The sequence below is a fragment of the Netta rufina genome, assembly GCF_964035555.1.
Source record: "Netta rufina genome assembly, chromosome: 1".
Lineage (NCBI taxonomy): Eukaryota > Metazoa > Chordata > Aves > Anseriformes > Anatidae > Netta > Netta rufina.
In genome coordinates, this window is record NC_140123.1 from 54,243,242 (window position 1) to 54,259,373 (window position 16,132).

Sequence of the window (16,132 nt, forward strand, 5' to 3'; positions counted from 1 at the left end):
CGTGTGTGTTTACATACACATATCATATGTATGTGTATGTAAAAACACATCCATTTTTTCTTCTTATTCAATATATGGTATTTTACAACATGTAATACACTATACTTAAGTTCTCTAGGCGTGTCAGGCACTTAAGACTTGTAACTTAGAAGTATGAATGCATTACCTTCCTCTTTTGGCTCTTTTGGCACACTCTTCTTCGGAAGACCCCACGCATGTACAACGGATGCAGCATTTGCCTCGTTTTTCTGAGCTGTCAATGCCTTCTGACCGCTATCATTTTTCATCAATAAAAAGTCTTCTTCTATAGATGATATATCCCAGTCATCTTCATCTACTTCTGTGCGCTAATAAAGAGAAAAAAAAAATAAAAAATGAGTGCATTTTTTCCTCTGTCGTATCAAGTTCTGCTGAGATCAGGTTCTCCTGTAAGCCCAGCAATGTGAAACTGTTGCAGAAAAATGCACTGGTGTACGGCCTTCGTGACATCTGTCACCAGTTTTAACATCCACATATTTCAATTATATATGTAAATACATTAAATACATGTATGAATTTGTTACTTTAGTTCCAAGGCTAAAAAGATTGTTGCTTTTTTTTTTTTTTTTTATTAGTAAAGTCAGGAAGTGCAAAAAGTTAAAGGGCCAGTTCCACAACTGGCAGAAACCTATGTTTTCTGGCATAATATGTTCCAACTCTTAAAAAAGGGTTTTCTTTTCTGGAATATTAGTTGTTGCAGTGAAATGGAAAATCCTTTTTACTTTAGAAGGTACATTACTTACATTAAAATAGAAAAAATACCTGTTACCATGCAAGGTGGCAGTTTAGTTTGCTATATAAGTATTGTGTATTCACACTAAAAATTTAATATTGCATTTTCGATCTAAAATTCATTTATCTCACGGGAAAATTAAATAATAAAAGTTAAAAACCTGCTGCTCAAAGCTAAAATATATATTTCTCCAAAGACTCACCGTCACTATGCACAAGTATGACCACCTTTAATTAAGTGGTGGATTTGCCTGAGTTCCCGAGATGATTATCGAATCAAACAGATAACCTGAAGGCAGCAAGTCCATGGCCAATCTTATCACATCAGCCTGAGAACTAAATATATTCATTCATCTTCTGAAAGAAGAGCTGCAGCATTTCCCAACTTGCCAATCGGTTGTGGTTCAAAGGAATCCAGCCATTACTCCAGAGCTTACCCGTGGAAAGATAAAGATGGTTTCTCACAAAGCTAAAAGCCTTATTTCACCAGAGCCTCTGAATGTTACAATAACACACAGAATGTGCTTCCACTGCACAGAAGAAGCATTCTGATGCAACTGCAAAACGATGTAAGTTATGTACATACTAGAGAAAAATCCACACACAGGACCAGGTAGTGCGTCTCGAAAGAAGAGACCAGAGTGAAAGTTATTTTGCAACATAATTCAATGTTTAACATTCATAACTGTTGCAAACTGCTTTTCAAAATCTGACAGATCTGCTTGCTGTGCTGTATTATTAACATACCAGGATTCAACATCTTGCCGTCTTAAATTATTTGCATTTTAAGGGTGTGTCAGTGAGAAAGTCAGTCTCATACACTCAGAAATGCTGGAGGAGGTTTCCTCAAACTTTCACTCAGCCTCAACTGAATTTTAAAGCATAAAATACTGAAAAAAAAAATAGCAACTTCATACAGAACTCAGTTTTGATCAAGTGTAAAATACATGGCTCCAATTAGAACTGCTAGGCAGGGTTCATAAACTCATGTCCAACTCATCATGCCCATACTGCAACACGTCACTGTGTATTCTCTATATTTCAAACGAATTACAACAAAAATGTATTCCACATCTTTAAAACACAGATTTTAAGTCTTGTTTTGTGACAGCTCTTTGCTCTTGAAGCCCAAAAATGTCTTAATGCAGTAGCCAACCACCTATAGATAGTTACTGAACATAACATCCCCTAAATGTAACTGTGACTATTTTACAGTCTCAAGTCGTCTGCCTTTGCAGAGAATTTGAAAGTGACATCAGGCCCCAGATGACATTTTAATAGTCACGTCTGACTTGATAGTTTTGACTTCAGTGTGATTTGCAGCTCTCACACAATCAATGGACAGTTTAGGTGTCTCCAGTGGCAACTAAAAGCACCCCACCATTACAGCTCAAATGCAGACTACCACCCTTTTCTGGAAACTAAAATAGATGTGTCCCTATACCTAGGAGGACTGATAACTTTCCCATTTAATTGCTGGTCAGGAAGCCCTAACACATCAGTTTTGTTATGGGTAACTGGATTTTCAACAATTATTATTTGTTTATTTAATAAAATAGATTTTCTTGAATGTCAGAACAAGTATCTGGCTATCTACTTCAATCTACTAGCATACTGAAATGAACAGCACCTACCTGCTCTTGACTTCTGACTTCGATTAACTTTTGTTCTTAATAAAAAAAATTGTTCAGGTAAAGATCAATATGCACTAAAATGGCTTACCAATTATAAAACTCGACACTGAGGGGAAGACTGGGGCTTTAGTAAAGCCTGAGGGGTAGAGAATAAGCTGTGCTAGTATTCTGACTGTGAACACATGCTATACTCAAAGGACAGTTAGCAGTGATAGATTGGATGTAGTCTGAGAACAGCATATGATAACTAGATGTAGCATAACAAATTTCCACACTCAGAAGTGAAATTTGTTCCCTCATTAAAATGCATTCAAGAGTTCCATACCAGACAGAGCTCAAGAATTAAAAATACTCCAAAATATTTTATTAGCAAATTCATGTTTTCCTCCATCAAAATATGATACTAGGAAAGTAAAGAAAGCGTCTCACTCTATTGCTGAAACAGGAGATAAAGTGATATCAATTATTTCCAAACTTTTGGATCACTATAGGTAGCCAGAATAGCCATGGTATAATCTAGAAAGGGGTATGGATGATGAGGTCACATGCCACACAGCTCACTCTCTAGCACTCCTATATATAACAGTGCAGATGCCCCCAAAAGACTATTTAGATCCAACACCAAAACTGTCTTTGAGACTTAAGTTTGCATCCAAATGGTTTCAGCATGAAATAAAAGGCAACAGATCTCATTCAAGTACTAGGTATCTAGTTCAATTACTTAATAATGGCTATTAAAAGTAATACCTTTGGTTCTTGCACCTCTTCTTTCTTAATAAATGCTTGTGCGACATTAATCCCTCCAGCTGGTTTGCTCTTGTTTCCATGGTTAGAAAGACTCTTTTCAACTTGTTCAGTCAGTTTTTGAATAACAGTTCCTAGAAGTTCAAAAAAAATTATATGAATGAAAATCATCTCTCTATATATAAGGCAAACGTTACAATAAAGTCTCAGGAACAATTGTTGACTCCCTAAATATATTCCACAAAATAGAAGGCTGAGAAAGGCACTTTCAGACAGAAGCCTCTCTAAGAGAGAGATTGTCTCTTTTTCTGCATGCAGCCATATAACTTGATACTTACCTGATTTTAACTGACGTCCTTAAGTATTATAATACTATAAATACACTACCAAAATAATAAACTGCATACAAACACACATACACAAGACTAGATAGCCTGCTTTTGTTATATTTCTAACACAGAAATATCAGCAAATGCAGAATGATGCACAGCCTGTTAAAACGTGTATACAAAAGTAGTGAAAAAACCTTTTGAGGTTTTGGTAGGTGTTTCAATTTCTTCAATTTCACTTTCCTCTGCCCCATCCATATCACTTTTGTCAGAAGCCATCTGAGAAGCGTTGCCTTTGCTGGTTGATGTTTTTGACTGCTTTTCCAATAATTCTGATGATATGTACAACTGTTTAATATCATCATCTTCTTCTTCCTCTGAACTGAATGGTGGAGTTCTACACAAAAAGACACACAGCCTGAGGACTTACTGGGTTTCAGTGCCTGCACTGACATATGCATATATTTAAGCTTTCTTGTATTTTCTTTTCCTGTGCATTTTTCTTGTGAAGGAAAAATAAAAACAACACAAAAACAACAGGAACTGCCATAAACTCTATCAATAAAACCATTCAGAAAGAAACTCTGCTAAGTAAACTCAAGAAGTTATCACAATAGATCTCTCAATCTAAGAGAGCCCTTAGACATGATTATTTCCGCCTATGAACTATCTTTGCAAAACCAACACACCAACACATAAAAAATCTTGCCAAGCAAACACCAATAGACTTTCATGGGAGAGCAAAGTTCAGGGCCATGGAATTTGCACCACAGAAAGTCTGTCTGGGTATTCTGCTTGATGAAAATAATTTAGGAATTTTCCATAACACGCGCTCAAGTTACAATAACTGTTGAGTTGTTAATTAGATGTTAACAGCCAGACCCCTCCTACTTCTGTCTCGATGAGTTTAGAATTATATCTCAAATGATACCCAGATAAAAACAAAAGCAGAAAATTAAAAGTAATGTGCCTGATGAGACCTGGAATAATGTGTTTAATTTTGATCGTAGTAAGAAAATATCAACAAACTGAAAAGATGAGGTCACCAAAATCTTTAAATGCTTCCACCTGGCTTGAAATGCAGTGATTTTTGATTTTATTGACTGTCTCTGGTTCCCAATAAAGAACATATCTGCTGAAATGAGAATATGCTGTCTTTCAAGGATTATAACAACAGACTCAAATGGAATAATGAGGAGAGAGGGAGGTAAGAAGAAGTAAAGCCCAGAAGAGTATTTATAATTCAAACTTATCAATAGCTCTTGTGTCACAAGTACCAAAAATGTTTTCTTCAAAAATACAACAGTACAAAACATACGTGATACTAGACGTCTTTCTGGAAGATCCATTTCCAAAAAGCTTCCCGGACCTAAAAAACAACAAGACGAGTTATTTCAACACTGACAGTCAACTGAAGAAGTATGAGGTCTATGTAGAAAAAAATATGAATTGTTTCCACAATTTTTACACTGTATTGGCATGAAACAGTCACATCAGTCCAAAAAAACAAACCCACAGGGGACTGTTAACCTGAGGTATGAGGACTATGAGAACAGCATCTCTTACTTTGGTGTCGATGCGTTCTCAGTGATGGCTGTTCTTTGTTCAGCTGGGCGGACAGCTGTTGAAGACCTTCTCACTGGCTTTTGTGGTACGGTGAATGAGGAAATTGCCGATTGACTGAACTTCTGTTTACCTATAAGAGAAGTTCTCTCTCATTATCAGAAGCAGTGATTGGCATTTTTATATTAATATCTGATTTCTTTCTAAAATTAAAGATGTTTCTGCTGTAGATTATGGTTTTATAGAATAAAGGAAAAAAGTATTTTTTTCGTAGTTAGCATATTTTTTTTCATAGTTACCACATATCTTTCCAATGCAGGAGTTAAAATGTCTGCAATTAAGCACGTTTATTAGTATTAATTATTAGTAACTCTTTAAAGGAAACTGTTTAGTTGGCCTTAACTACACAGAATAGTTATGTGAAAAATTATGAAGGCAGCTACACCCAACTGTTTCTAAATAAAACCTTAAGTACCACAGTAATAAAACTAAAATAAATTAATCAACCTTCTGGAGGAAGATGGGGACTGGAAACAGTTCTATTACATGACGATTTCTCTTCAATCCTAAAGCTGACTTGGCGTTCAAGATATTCTCGAATTTGTTGCATGTCAGGCTCTTGCTTCCGTTTATGTTCTCTGGCAGATTCAATAGCACGCAAGATTTTATTTAAACGATCACTTGGGATACCACGAACACCCTAAAGAAAGAAATCAGATTGTAAACACTGGCTACTGTTTCTGACTTATAACCTACAATCATATACATCCTTTTAAACTTCAAATATTACAAAACCCATAGAAAAAAAACAAACAAAACAAAAAAAACACAGTGAAAACATTGCTCATAGCTGTAGGCAAATCATCCACAGCTGTAATTTGATGGAAATTCCCTCAGGTTAATGAATTACACTGATTTATAACGGTTAGAAATCTAGCACTTGATTTTCTAGGTTTAGGGCTGTGATACAGAAGTGAAAGATAACAAAGGAGCGGGACAAACGTTACCCCTCTTCTAAAGAACTGAAAATAATCTCACTGCTTTAATTCCTAAGGACTCCAGCTTCTCCTCCAGGGCTTGCTCCAAAACAACTCTTAATTCTTTAGTTAAAGAAGGATCCGTCTTCAAAGCGTTTATTAGCTGTTGGTTACTTCTACCTGTTTTACGATCACCTTTCTCATTTTCTGAAATAAGAATGGAAAAAATGCATTTAAGAGACGTTTGAAAAATCCACAATACCAAAAACAGTTAAAACTGCATTTATATATATATACATATATATTATTATTATTATTATTTTTTTTTTTTTTACAAACACCACAGACATACAAGTGCACTTTTTGTCTACATGGAGCTTGCATTATTCTTAAAATAAGGGGCTACCTCATAAAAGTCAGCTCACTTGGAAACTATAACTCAGCATCTAGTACTCGCCGTTGTCTTGATTTTTCTTGTTCCAGAAGCACTGTAAAGATATGCTTGAATATTTAACAACAAAGATCTTAACTTTTAGAACTGTTCTTTGGAACCTCTGATAAAGAAAGACTGTCTTCTGATAACCAAGTCCTCTAAAAGTGGTATCTCATATCAGAGCTAAGCTCTAGCAGGAGTTAGAACAGGAGAATGGCAAACTTGTTCTCAAGAAGAGTTTCAAGCAACGTGCTAAACTCTGATAAAAAAAAATGCCTACTGAGTTCAAATCTCTGGAAAGTTGTAATGCTTTCAGAAATCCTGGTAAAAACAAAACCGTAGCCTGAGGCAGACAGTTTCACAGAATACAAAACTGATACTACTTATCTTTAAAACTCTTTCAAGGACAAAGTTCAGTTTTCTTCTACGCAGATCTACGACATCACAGACGCTAAAGAGCGGGTGAAGAACTTTCTACTTCTTTCCCGTACGTTAAGTGCCAGTAATGACACGAACTCTTACACAAGACAAAAAGGATCATCGAGACAGATTCTTATCCGAAATTAAAGACTGGTGTTAAAGTTAAGCCGAAGCATTATAGAGTCATCCAGGAGAGCAAAGCAAAGCTCGCCCACTTGGAACCTGCCTGTAAAACGTCTCTGGCAAGAGGGAAATTTGACTGAATAACACTTACCAGTGGGGCCATGGTACCTTTCTGTCTGGCAGTGGTCAACAAAGACTCAAAAAAACCCCTCAATGTACACAAGAAATGTATCTAGGTTGTTTTGAGGAAGATGCTTCTGAGGGGTTCTGGAAAGAACTCTAGGAAGCTAAAACTGGCCGAGTCCAGCTACCATGCTAAGAGACCTGTATTGCAGGGGACAGTATCTGGCTGAAACATCATCTGGCCTTGGGAACAATACGGACAACTCGTTACCTGACAGAGGTGGGATTAAAAGTCATTTGGCTGAAGGGCTGAGTCCTGGGAGAGGTAAAGTACCGGCCAGTGCAGAAAGGTAGGGCTGCCAGACGACTGCTGATCAGGAGACGGTGATGTCCTGACCCATGAAATCCTCCCAAAAGCCTGGCAGGAGACATCTCACCTTTTAAGGGGAAGACTCCCAAGGAGCTTACATCTTGTCCCTTTCCGATGTTAATCCTTCTAATAATGCAGATCCATCTAAAATCATTTTTTATTTCATAATCACTTCATACTAATACGAGTAACGAGACTATCCAGCATTATCCTAATTAATGACAGTATTAATCCTTGCTAATTAACTTAAGCCAAATCCTCTTTGCAGGAGCCAAGAGCTCTGTTTAAGGAACTGCTTCCTTACTGATTTTGGTTTAAAACCACCAACCAGCACTACCAGATGTGACAGCTTTGGAGCCAAGGGTCCTTAGGTGTGGCCTGCTGCCTCAGCTACCCAATGAAGCAATCTGCCGAGTCAAGACTTTTCACACTCTCCCTTATAACCAGCTGTCACTGAAAGCAGAACAGAAAAATCTGGGTCCATCCTTCCAGACTGCATTCTTGCTTTCTTTCGCACTGCAGGCCATGCCTTGAGGCGCAGCAGAGGAATCAAAGACAATCCATCACCAGGGAAGGTGGCAAGCAAGAGAAATAGCAGAAGGAACGGCAAAAATGTAAGCAGTCCTTACTTCAGGCAGTCAGTGGGTTTTCCCTGGGGAAACTTCTCACTTAAAGCATAGATGTATTCAAATTCCTTCAGAATTTAAATTCACTGGCTGTAAGGTTCAAGACTGATACGTATTTTTATGCACAGCTGAAGAGCATAATAATCTGTGCTATTAGGTTTTCCAAGTACCGTGAGCTTCCTCAAGCAGATGACCATGCACAATGAGCCAACACCTTTTGTTCTGTCCCTGTAAGCGTGGCCTTGCCCAAGTTTTCCTCAGATGAAGCAGAGGACCAGCTGCTAAAGCTGGGTTGGTAGCTATCAGCACGGAGCTGCAGTTACCAGCACTGGGCACAACCCTGGCAGGAGCTGTGGCTGCTCAGAGGCAGGCATAACTTAGATTACTTGCAGAAGTATCTTTGGTCCACCTCTAAAAGTTGGCAGCTTCAGCCTCCACTTCACCACAAACCTCCTTCCTGCAGCTGAGCTGTTTACCTGCTTATGCCAAGTACGAAAAAGAAGTGAGCGTACATTACAGGAGCACCAGATTGTACCAAAAGAATTTCCTAGCAAGGGGGTATTCCTCATCAATCACTTGTGCTCTGCTTATCTCAGGTGCCTCAGGACATATGGAATAAGCCTGCGTTAAAGAGTTAAGTCAGATCTCCACAAAAAGGTATCAAACTTGGATAAGGAAATCATAATATTTACAAGCACCAATGGCAAAAGGAAATTGATACATGCAAGGAATGTTCCCACCCAAGCCAGATAAGCAAATTCAAGTACAACGAAAAATACGGAACAGATCAAATAATATTCACATTTTTATTGTCAAGAAAAACATGTAGCTACGTTTGGTTCTGTATCAACCATTACCTTTTTCCTCTTCTGAAAGCTCCTCTATGGGCTCCAGCATATGTACCAAGGGGGCCTGCTCTAACAACAAGAACAGGAACACCAGACAAACAGGACAGAAGAAAGTCAAGGTCCAGAGAGGGGAAAGTAAGGCAAAAAACACACCGATGTCAATTTTCCTGACTGCTGACAACCTGCTGGACAATCACAAGCCCAATGCACCATGACTCTACGTAGTTGCAAGTGCTGTCTTGATGGAAAACATTTGTAGAGGTGATCCTAGTACAAAAAATACTTTGGGACTGATTCATTTGCCTAAATGTTGCTGTCTTGCTTTACCTCAGATATATCAGCTTTATGCCACCTGCACAGGGCTGGCTGATATGTCACAGGGCTATCAAAAACCCCATGCCCTCCTGGAATGGTGTCCAGAGGCCAGGTGGGGTGATTTTAAGCACCTACAAAGACAAGGCCACCTAGGATTAAGTAAATTAATAATCACTCATTTGTCATAAGAAGCATTTTCATTTTTAAATGTATTTTTAAATACTGTTTATGTGCAATTTGATATTAAAAGTTTACAAAGGGCAAGTGAAATGGATGGATCTAGAAATCCTCAAAAAATACACACCAAAAAACGCATTAACTCATTAATCCAGAGGATTAGCAGTGAGTCCATATGTGCAAGACAGAGAAAGTTTACCTATGTATATATAAAGATAACATTTCCAGCAGAATCTATTAAATAATTCAGTGACTTCAACATAGTGCAATTCAGTATTATCATGAGCTTTAAAGCTATCTTGAAACATCCTCTGCTAAAGAAATCTTCTTAAATACATCGAAATTATTATTCTGTAGGCCATCAGAAATAACTGTTTTTATACAAGTGAGGCCAGAGTACACTTTTTTTTTCACAATTTTAAAGACTTCAGATGAGAGATACATAAAAATGCTTCTGTGTAGATTAATAAAAAATAAGGTTTTTAAAATGTTAATATTCATCTTCTGTAGATAAATTTATTTTGATAAAAACTAGAACTTGAGCTTCTTCTAGGGTTTATATAAAACAGAGAAATGTGTGAACTATATTTTCAGCATTCAACTACTGCCAGTATAGGAGAAAACAATTAATTGGCCAATATTTAGGGCCAACATATATTTGCCCCAGCCTTCACAAGGATCCTTTGGCACTCTCAGTGGCTGCTCTGCTGTATTGGTGGAATGGGAAGAAGTGGCATTACCGTAAAGGTGTCTGCTCTTCAGCACTTCTTCTACTACAAGGTGTAAGTGTGAATGCAGTGGGATGGGTTATGACAGCGAAATGAGCACGTGGAGCTAAATGACACAATGTCACACCTCCAATAATTCCCACCTGAAGAGGGAATACGAAGTGTGGTGTAAAACCTTCGCTATGGTAGCTGCTCTCTCCATGCTTTCTGTACTTGCAGTTATATTCTTAGAAAAGTCTCTCAAGATGTTTTTCCAAGCTGGTTACAAGGCTGAAGATTTGCTGCCATACAATTTGCACTGAATAAGTTCTAAAAGATACTGCTTTTACCTGTCACATGATGCTAACAAGGTGCTATTGTCAGTATATTTTATGGAAACACTTAAAAGCAAAACCCTGACAGATGGACTGACAAACAGGTTTCCAGTCTTTCAGTCTGTAAGGCCCTGATTTTAATGTGCCAGAGCATCACTAATGCCTTGGAAAATGATCATATGATCCTCCATGCTACTGAACTAGAGCTGTTCCTGATGCACTGCTGCCCTGCACCAAGTAGCAACGTCCAAAGCAATGCTCGGGAATGGTTTGGGAACATTGCAAAATGTCTGCAATGCCCCTGTTTTGGAGGAAAGAGCTTGAAGGGATGCTCTGGTGGGATTTAATTCAGTTGCATGGGCACAAGCCTCAGAGTTTGTTGGCTGGACCTAACACACATCCAGTTGGTATGTAATTGGATTTAATCTATACTCATTTTCTCTGTCCTTTACTCAAATTCAGTATGCTTAAAGGAGGTGACTCACCTCACCACAAGCCCTTGTCAGGTAAGAAGGAGAAGCCCAGTCCCCAGAACTCAGAGCTGAAAATAATCTGCTAAACTGGAATAAAGGTGCATCTTCCTCAGTATGCTACAAACATAGGAAGGTAAAACCAGCAAAAGAAGAATCGCAAGAACAAAACCAAAAGTGTATTCCTGCTACATGTAATACTGTTGTGGACTGCATGATGGCAGAGGAGATCAAGGCCTAAGACACGGGGCAGTGGACATCTAGAATTGCCAAGTTTTCCAGTGAAACCAGGCCTTTCTTTTTTACTGTATACATATTCTGTGAGATGTTTATTAAACATCAAAAAGCAGCATGGTTCTCCACTCCCCGGGCTTACAGACAGGTGTAGAGATGCCCCCCTAAGGAGCCACACTCGGGAGGTTTACCAGAGACGTGCTTCTTCTAGCAGCCTGATCACAGCAATCTGATCTCAGCTCTTACCTTAGCACTCATCCTTGAAACCAGCAGCAGCTACGTATTAGCCAGCTCATCGTTAGGAATCATTTAAGTCAGACAATCCACCTAAACCTCACGTTAGCAGTTTGCTAACTTCCAATCTAAAATTATCCCATGGATGCAAACCCGAATCCTAACTACCCTGAGGTATGGTAACCTCCTCCAGTTCATCAGACCTTTCTGCTCAGAACCTCACCAGGCCGCAGTCCAACATTAGCCTTAAATAAGTAACCATTGCAACTTCTGACTTAGGCAGAGCCAGTTACTTTCCTGTCAGTTATCAGTCCTAAATCTAGTTCAGCTGATGCTAGCAGACATTGTTCTACAACAACATATTTGGCATCCAGCCTTGCTGGCCAGGACCCCACTCCTAGCTTAATCCCAGCCTGGGCGTTGAGCTTAGACTACCACCTTCCCTTCTGGGCTCGTAGCCACTTCTCAGTTCCCCTCTCCACATGAACACAGCTAATGAAGGCCCAGACTGTGTCTGGGCCTCACTGGAAATAGGTGCCAGGAGGCTGAGGCGAGGAAGGAGGCACGTTGTGCCCCTGCTCTGGACTAGCAGGGTGCTGGTAGGACTGGAGGTTACATCAGGCCTGCAGCTCAGATGCAACCCCAATTACACTTTGTTCACTGACACCTTTTGAACCCTGACTCCCAGATCCACGCCTTTCTCAACTATAAAATAGATAAATATCAACTTCATACTTCAGCCTATTGAGACAGGCTCTGCTGTTGCTGCGTTGCTTAATTGATCCTGCTTAACTCAACCATAACTCTTCAATGCCTGCCCTTCAATGCCGGCCAACGTCTGCCCAAGCCTAATTCTAACCCACGCCCAGTGATCCTTGTAAAACACTTGCTCAGCAATAACCAGATGCCTCCGGGTGATAACAGCCCTTTGCAGACCCTGCCATAAACCAGCTTCTGCTGGCCTGAACCGCTTTCACTACAAACCTAATTTGGTCCTCCCCAACATCCAACCCTAACCAAATAAAGATATGCTGCTAAATCCTCTACCTAGCTTTCCTACTTTAACCTAGCTAAATGGCAGCTGCCAACCCCAGCCTTAATGCAAGCTGGCTGTAGTTATATATCACATCCTCCAGACTATCTCTTCTGAAAAAATCTTTAAATTTCTGTTTTAAATAATATTTGAAGACATTTTCCATGCAGGTGGCATAGGAAAACACATCCCACAATAATAATTCTGACTCTGTGTGTTTCCATCATACCATGTATTACTTGTCTGTTCTTATCTAGTAGTTTAAAACAAGTAAAGATTAAAAAAACAAACAATATTCTACTAGTACTATTGGAATCTGGTCCACTAGTCAGTATCTGAAGAAAAATCCTGTCTATTTACTCAGAGCTATGAAATGCTAAAGTACTTCTAGCCCAAGCAGCAGTGTTAAAATTGTCTATAGTGGAGTAATGCCCACAGTAAGCACTCTGGCAAGTGTACTATGAAGACCAAAGACAAAATATGAAACTTGTTTGCTGTAAATTGCTGTATTTCTTAAAGAAATAAAGAATGTAAGCCACAGTTACAGTCTCCTTTAATTTTCTAATTTATGCTTAATATTTCACAACCAAGGGGCTGCCAGACTTAATCTGATTCCTGTCATTTCAACCATCACTTTTAAATAATGTGTTTTCCTCCTAACTAATCAATGGGAAACCTCCTAACTAATCAATGGGAAGCAGCATAAATATCACTCTTAAACCTTCTTAAATTTATTCATAAATAAATTTATATTATTAATTATTCTTAAATTTATCCTTAAATATAAATGGTAAATTTTAGACACTTACCTGAGGCCTCTAAGTTAGGAACCTAGTCATCTCAGACTCCTTTTACAGTCAATGAAGAGACACAGGCAACTTCAAAGAGCAGTTCAGAACTTAGTTCGGCTGAACCAAACTCTGAAGGTGCCCCTTTTCTCTGTTAACTATCTAAGAAGACAGCTTTGTACATTAAAACCTATGACTCGGTCTTAACATAACTGAAGCAACTTAGGAAAATTTAGTCAATCTAATTAATATCTTTGCTTTTTAGCTACTGTCTTTAATTCCACCTAGTATTACTGACCTACCAACGATTAAACATTGAATAAGTATTAACATTTCAAGAGCAATATAGGAGCCAAAGTCCATTTAAAAAATATGTATTGTAATTCATTTGTTGCTTTTTCTTGAGACTGAAGTAATCTTTGGAAAGACTGAAGTTATATCTGCACAACACTGCAGCTAGCTCAGAACTCAAAGAAGAGTGGTCAGCCAGGATGGCATTCTAGGCAGATTACTAGCTCTTCAGGAAATCTGCAACATTAATGCAAAAGCACCAGGCTAATTATTCCACTTTACATCTAAGATAACTCATTTGTAATTTGTAACTCTTTTTACAGCACAGATTTAAGATGTACAGAAGTAATTTCAGGATGCAAAAGCTTCCAAGCAACTTTGAAAAGTGTACTTAAGCTCACATAAAAGAGCCTTTCCCAGAAGTAATTTTCTTTCAGACAAGGAAAAAAAGAAAAAGAAAGCTACTAGATATGCAGGTATTGCTTGGTAGGAAAACTACAGCTCTTCTGATTTCAGAGATGCTCTATGCTAAGTAAATTTGTGTAAAGAAGTTACCAGCAAGCACTTCCATTTCCATAAGAGCATGAGATGCAGTCATGATATCTTAATTCAGAATGTAACTCAATCCCTTGAAGAGTCCTGAAAGTTTCGGGAAAGTCACTATAATTTCTGCTAACCTTTATATCCAGAAATTAGGTAGGGTAAGTTTTTAAAAAATCCAGAAGGGAAGAAAGGGGACAGACAGAGAGACCTGCAGAGATAAATAAAATAATCATCAGCACAGGAATCTGAAGGAAACACCTTCTTTGAGATTTCATAATAAAGTGATAGTGAATCTTGTCTACATCACTGGCAGGAACAGCCTTTTCTATCTTGGGAAGTTTCATAAGGTGTCAAGAAATTCACATCCAAAGAAGTAAGAAATCAGGAAAAAATCTAAATAAGCAGATTTAAATTGCCAGAGTACAGAATATATGAATGTTCACAGAATGGTTTTTCTCCACAGTAGAAATGAGAGTGAATGCACTAAAAAAAAAAACAAAGCTTGAAAAGCTTAGTGTGTAATCCCTTAGAAGCAAGATTATTCATAAAACTCAGTTCTTAAATTCAGCCAAAGTATGTGCTGTCAGATCTCTTAACTAGAACCAGCACTACTGTGTTGGTGAAATGAAAGCTGGTTTGAATGAAAAAAATACTGGACTATTTAAAATACTATTATCTATACTGTGTTAATATATTATGATTGTTCACCACCCATTTCATCTACATAAAGTTATACTTACTAAGCTTCTAGCAATGAACAGTAACCTAGCACAGATAGGAAATACCTGTATTATTCACATAACTTTACTATATAATGAAAATCTCTCTTCTGTAGTTTAATAATTCTTGTCACAAACATATTGAAATCAACACTTTTTTTTAAATCAGTTTTTCACTTTTGATCAGGTTACGTAAAGCTTCTGTTGCACTCTGCTCCTTCTTCCCATATGCCTATTCAGAACCTTCTAAATTTACTTTAAAAAGTAATATTTTTTATGTTTTTCTTAGACTACATTTTTCCCTCCCTTTGACAGGTTTTAAAACTAGGAGAAGTAATAATAATAAACCCATATTCAATTAGTATGTCAATAATCCAAATACTTCAACTACTGTTTGTAAGGTTTAAGGTTTACATGCTCAAAGTTAATTTTTCATACTACTTTCCAACTTGAAATGCAAGTAAAGAATTGATCACAGAATACTGGTATGGTAACAATACTGTCCAATAATTTGCATAATGACAAAAAAATTAAAACTATTTTGACAAAGTCAAAACAATGTAAATAAATGATTCTCTTTTCTCCCTGCTATCAAATAATATCACAATGTACATATGATCTGACATATACTGACTCTGGATGAACTGTCTAGATGGGATGAATGTCTATTTTGATCATTTCTGCCATATTTTTCCTCCTTGACATTATAAGTCACAATGAAAATACGATACTTCAAGGTTTGTAAAACAAATGTCTCCACATATTTTCCTTATATAAATTCTACTGTATGCACATATCTAGAAAATGAGCATCCTTTCTAAAAGAAAACAATTTTGTTTCCCTCTTCATAATTACTTTCAGTGACCTTAAAATGCTCTGATTCTATAAATGTGCTAGGAAATATTCTACGATTATTATTTCTTTTTTCATTTTTCCTTTGCAGTATCCCTTCACTATTACTTCATAGGAATTCTCAACGTGGATATGTGCAAAGTGATTCAAATTACTTTCCTTTAGTTTAACTAGTCTTATAACTATGATTTGACAAATAACAAATTCGAGAAGACAGAGTTAGATTTGCAAGAACTGAATCTGAACCTACTGCAAAAACTTACCATGCATCACTGGTAGACTTGACTTAGATTCTTCAAGACGCTCAACAGTAGTGTTTCCTGAAACACCACAAAATTAAAAAAAATAACGTGAATGTATTATAGTAAACAGTAACAGATACTTACAGATTCATAAATGTAACAACATTTAATCATACTTAGGAATTACAGAATTTTTTGATTTAATGGGGAAAAATTAAACAAATAGTTTAC

General features: G+C 37.5%; 1 protein-coding gene across 1 annotated transcript in view; it reads right to left on the reverse strand.

Annotated features, from left to right (window-relative positions):
* Positions 1-16,132, reverse strand: part of DZIP1 (DAZ interacting zinc finger protein 1) — a gene marked incomplete at its 5' end in the record, with an annotated part of 32,844 nt that overhangs the window by 687 nt on the left and 16,025 nt on the right. Inside the window, 9 exons of the mRNA XM_084285940.1 lie at positions 167-347; positions 3,153-3,283; positions 3,676-3,875; positions 4,797-4,847; positions 5,045-5,174; positions 5,549-5,741; positions 6,080-6,225; positions 8,971-9,030; positions 15,923-15,979. Coding sequence (XP_084142066.1) covers positions 167-347; positions 3,153-3,283; positions 3,676-3,875; positions 4,797-4,847; positions 5,045-5,174; positions 5,549-5,741; positions 6,080-6,225; positions 8,971-9,030; positions 15,923-15,979 — 1,149 coding nt within the window. The remainder of the gene's footprint in view (positions 1-166; positions 348-3,152; positions 3,284-3,675; positions 3,876-4,796; positions 4,848-5,044; positions 5,175-5,548; positions 5,742-6,079; positions 6,226-8,970; positions 9,031-15,922; positions 15,980-16,132) is intronic.